General features: G+C 32.9%; 1 protein-coding gene across 1 annotated transcript; it reads right to left on the reverse strand.

Moving 5' to 3' along the window:
• Positions 1–976: 976 nt before the first annotated feature.
• On the reverse strand, positions 977–1,948 carry LOC121479855 (taste receptor type 2 member 42-like). The gene has a single exon (XM_041735718.1). The coding sequence runs from the start codon at positions 1,946–1,948 to the stop codon at positions 977–979; it is 972 nt and encodes a 323-aa protein (XP_041591652.1).
• Positions 1,949–5,459: the final 3,511 nt, after the last annotated feature.

Below are 5,459 nucleotides of genomic sequence, written 5' to 3' on the forward strand. Positions count from 1 at the left end.
TTCTCAAAATGTAATTATGATCTTTTTATAGTAGCAACAAGTATGATTTTGAATTACGGAATAATTTTTGTATTTTTAATTCTGTTACATAGTATGGTAGAAATATCAATATCTATCACTCTAAAAATAATATTGTATATCCTGAAATTTAGCAAAATAAATAATAAGTGCCAAGATACATCAAACATGTTTGATTTGGAATTTCAAATTAACATTAGCATTATAAGCATGTTTCTAGTTTATTTTACTTTGCACTATGAATATTATTTTCCAACACCTCATTCCCCTGTTATCAATAAGACCTCTAATGACAACAATGAAAAACTTTTTCAAAAAAAAAAAAAAGATAGGGAATGCCTGGGTGGCTCAGCAGTTGAGCATCTGCCTTCGGCTCAGGGTGTGATCCCGGGATCAGAGATTGAGTCCCATATCAGGCTCCTTGTGGGGAGCCTGCTTCTCCCTCTGCCTGTGTCTCTGCCTCTCTGTGTTTCTCATGAATAAATAAATAAAATCTTTTTTAAAAATTAAAATTAAAAAATAAAATAAAATAAAATAAATAGACCTTTAAACTTTGAAGTCATGTTTTTCCCATCTATAACTTAGTTGCTCAATTAATTTTTCTATCAATATTTTGTAGATCATTTACCTAGTGAAGTTTGTAATTTATCTTGATTTCTAAAACATGACATGCCTCTTCTCCCCCCATGAGTATAATAATTAAGTACATCTTTTGCATATAAAATTTAATAATTTGGATTCTTTTGAAAAGAACACTTGAGATTTTAAAATATTGGTAACCAATGTTTTAAACAAAAATGAATACTTTTAAAATTATATTGGCTGACCATGTGTCAGTTATCAAAAGCAACATTTTCTAGGGAAAATTTCAATAATGCTCAACAATGTTTAAAGGAACCCAGCAGAAAAAAACAGTAGAAGTGAAATAGATCCTCAAAGACTCCTCATTAAGTATTCATCATTGTAAAGATTCTGGAAAGTCTATCGGTAAAGATGAATTTGGTTTTTCTCTTTTCAGGGAGCTTTTAAGATGCCACAGTACCTTCAAGGCTGTCTGTCTCAGCTTGCTGTTTCCCAGAATCAAAATTAGTGAGTGGCTTGAGGGAAAGACATAAACAGCCAACATGATAAACTTTGTGATCTTCTTGTTCCAAAATAAAAAAAACATCCAATTTGACAATTGTATGGAAAAAAAGTGAACTGTGAAAAGGAAGAGGAAAGACATCACCATTTTAACGGCTTTTTTATGGGCCTGTGTGCTGGAATCCCTGGAGCCCATGGAGTTGAGCTGCAAATTTCTGATGTGTTTTACCAAGGACAGAAATAAAAGGAGCAATGAGGTCAGGGACAGAATAATAGGAATGATATAGGAAAAACTAAGAAGAATCAGGGTTTTAACATAAAAAGTTTTACTTTCATTTATATATAAAGTTAGATTACTTTCATCCATTGCATCGACATTCGAGAAGAGATCATTGAATGTTTCTAGCATTAGAAAGTCAAACAGTAGAAAGAACAAAGAAAATACAAGAATTGCAAGAACCACTCTGTTCATTCTCCACCTCAGCCAGAGGAAAAGGGAATGAGAGAACTGAGCTATCTTAAGGAGGTAGAAAATGCTTAAGCAGGTACTAAACCACGTAGCCAAATGATGAGTTATTCTCCAAAGCAAAGTAATAGATTTTGCCAGTTTATAATTGGAAAAGAAAAGTGGAGATAGTCCCATCATAAATGATTCAAACAATGACACCAACAGCTGAGCGATTCTGGAGATAGCCAAGCAGATGAGGATGAAGTCAGCTAAGGAGATTTTCCGGTTCTTGACCCATTCAGAGCAGTTTACCAGTCCAATGAATGCATTCCCCAACATTCCAATTGTGAATTCTGCTGTTGACAGTGTAAGAAAGATTATATCCAATCCAGCTAACATTTCCACAGGAAAAAATCCAAATTTCTAATACTGTGTCTCATTGATAAATTTATGATCAAACTATTTCAGAATAACATCCATTTCTGACAGTTATATTCACTGGTTTTATTGCAATTCCAATCTTAAGCAGAATCTCCTGTTGTTGGTACAGTCATATACATATATACATATATACATATATATATTTAAAGAAATCTTTCTGCTTTTATTGTAATGCCCATCTTAGATCTGCTACAGTGCACAGTCTCACATAGTTTCATGAAGATGTTTTTATTTATTTGAAAGAGCTACTAATTTCCAAACCAAACAGTATGTGTTTCTATTTATGATTGGCAAGGATTCAAATTTTCCATTTGAGGTAATGATTACAAGGTTTAAGTCAAATTCGTTAGCATGCAAATATGAGTCAGATTCTTTTTCACTGATTTGTGAAAAAAGTCATCTCACCTGAAATACAATACCATTTAAATCCAAATATTTTAGTTGCTTTTCATAGAAAGCTCTGAAATAGTCTAATAATAATCTAAATCTAAATAATCTAGTCTAAAATTTAGTTATAATTCAGTGACTATATCTTGAGTGCCTGCTATGCATTAGACCCATTTCTGAACGCAATATAGTTTACTACAAAAAAAAGCATTAGGAAATTCATAAAATAGTGAAAACACAGAAACAATAAGAAGTAAGAATAAAATGCAATGTGAACACAAAAAAGGGTAAGTACAAATATTACTCTTGAAGAAAGAGAAAAAAATGATACTTACCTTGGATTGTAAAGATAACTAGAATTTCATGAGGGAACTGCTAAGTTATATTTTGGATTGATCAAATACAAAGGAGGAAGACAAAAGAAAAGTTGGAGGATGATGAGCTCTGTTTTGAACATTTTTGGAATGTCTGTAAGTCATCTAAGTAGAAAGATGGGGTAGGCACTTGGGTATTTGTGACTGCAGCTCAGAAAAGAAATTTAGATTATAAGCAAAGAGTTGGGAGTCATCAGCACATACTTGGTGCCATAAGAGGTGATGAGCTCCAAGGCTCTGAGAAAGAGCAGAGGATGAAGAAAAGCAAAAAGCAGTCAGAGAAGGGAAACCAAGAGGATAAGGGCTTCAAAGAAACCAAGAGTAAAGAGTGTTACAAAGAGAAAGTAACCCATACTTCCTGATATTAACAAAAGGGTCTCTTAGAAGGGGGTACCAAGGAAGTCCTTAGTATAGAAAGTATAGAAAACTAGAAAAAATAGTTCAGGGGCACCTGAATGGCTGAGTGGTTGGGCATCTGTCTACTTTTGGCTTGCATCGTGATCCCGAGGTCCTGGGATTGATACCGCATTAGGCTTCCTGCAGGGAGCCTGCTTCTCCCTTTTCCTATGTCTCTGCCTCTCTGTATTTCTCATGAATAAATAAATAAAATCTTTTAAAAAAGAAAAAGAAAAATTAGTTCAACTGATTAGAAACTAAACTGCCAAAAAAAAAAAAGAAACTAATAAACTGCCTTGTCAATGTGATCCCAATAATGAAGCATTAGAAAACCAGTTAATGTAATCAACACATTAATAGATTAAAGGAGAAACACCAGGGGGAAAAAAAGTGTAATATAAATCTATATTTATTTATAATAAAGATTCTTAGCAAACTGGGAATAGAATGTAATATTCTTTTTCCTGATAAAAAGTTGTGCACAAAAACCTGGAGTAAATATTATACTATGGATACACTGAATTCATTTCCACGTGAGTTTGGGACCACGTGAGATAAAAACATCTCACTACGTCAATTTTTTGGAGGTTTTCACCAATCGTAGTAAGGCAAGAAAATGATATAAAAGATATAAGACTATGAAGCACAAAATAAACAAAACTGACCTTATTCATAGATGATGATTGAGATTATACAGAAAATCCAAAAAGATTCTTTAATACATTGTTGAAATATCCATTTACAAAGTTTCTGGACACATAATAAACACGCAAAAATATGTTCCATTTCTTCATACCATCAAAAAACAGTTAAAATGAAATATTCTTTAAAAAAATGAAATTTCCATAACCTCAACAGACATCAAGTATCTAAGAATAAATCACACACAAAAAAAGTATGCAGCACCTTTGTGGAGAATGTTAGAAAGTCTGTTAATGGCTTTAGTTTTTTTTAGCCAGTATGTATTAATTACACATTAGATATAATTAAAGCCTCTAGATATTTTTAAAAACTTAAACCATTATTACTTAAAACTAAAAATCTCAAAAAAAATTTAAACCATTATTACACATTTTCCTATTTTAGGTATGCATCCATGGTCATTAAATTCTCTAGCTTCATTGTTGAATGTATTAAAATTCCCTGCTTCGTATCTAGGTCATGAATTTAACTCAAGTTGAAAAGCAACCATTTCTCCACAAAATAATCAACTCTGTTCCTTTCATCTAGTCCAGTCGCTTGTGTGTTGTGTTTTTTTTTTTTTAAACCAAACTATAGAATGCTATTTTCCATGTGAGCAAATAAGGGTGAGATAATCTCTTGTTTGCTAATGTGCAAATACAGACTGATAATCGATCATTCTTTTTGCATTTTCTTTGCCTAACAAATTTGTGCCTGTATCTTTAGCTATGGAAGATAATCTAAAGCCACTTATAGTTATCAAAACATGGTTAGGACAACAAAAAGTAAAGCAGATGCTAGACTATGCAACTGGAATTTTCTTCTACAGTACCTTACTATTAATTGAAAGTACTTGGATGTAAGTAATGGGTCTAAGTTGACTTGATTTTATAAAATTAACTAAAATTAACTGTGTGCATGTTGTATGACCCAGTCACCCAAAAGCAAATGTTGGATTTATTAAATATGGTTCCTAGAGCCAACAATAATTATGCCATAGGTAAAGGGGCCTTAGAGAAAAGTTGGCTTGGTTTCCATGAACAGAAGCAGATGGAGGTGTGAAGAGCTCCTGTGGATTATAACACAGTTGGTGCTAAAAAAAAATTTTTTTTCATTAGAAAAAAATATGTGATATCTAGCCCTACCTTTATGGCTCTCCCAGAGATTAAAAAGATATGGATCCAAAATAATTCAGACATAGTCCTTATGGAGCCATTTTATACTATGTCACCTTTAAATTGTGTCTACCCTATGGGTGACCTTTAAACTTGGCTGTGAGGTGATGAGAGACTGCATGATTGGGCCATTGGTGCCATTTTGATCTTTTCTAGTTGTCCCCAGCATCCAATATCTGAAGTTTTTTCAATATGTATGGTGTTAAGAATACACAGTGTGAACACAAGTTGGAGTTATCAAAACAGACCGTAAATCCCTGCGGTTAATCTGTGGGGATTTCTGCATATATCACCCTTGCCTCCCGATGTGGGGCATGGATCTGGTCAGTGGAGTTTGCTGTTGTTACTGTTGTTTTTTGTTTTTTCTTTCTTTCTTTTTTTTAAATTTTTTTAAATTTTTAAATATTTTGTTTATTTATTCATGAGGGACAGAGAAAGAGAGAAAGAGACACAGGC

The sequence above is a fragment of the Vulpes lagopus genome, chromosome 21 (genome assembly GCF_018345385.1).
Source record: "Vulpes lagopus strain Blue_001 chromosome 21, ASM1834538v1, whole genome shotgun sequence".
NCBI lineage: Eukaryota > Metazoa > Chordata > Mammalia > Carnivora > Canidae > Vulpes > Vulpes lagopus.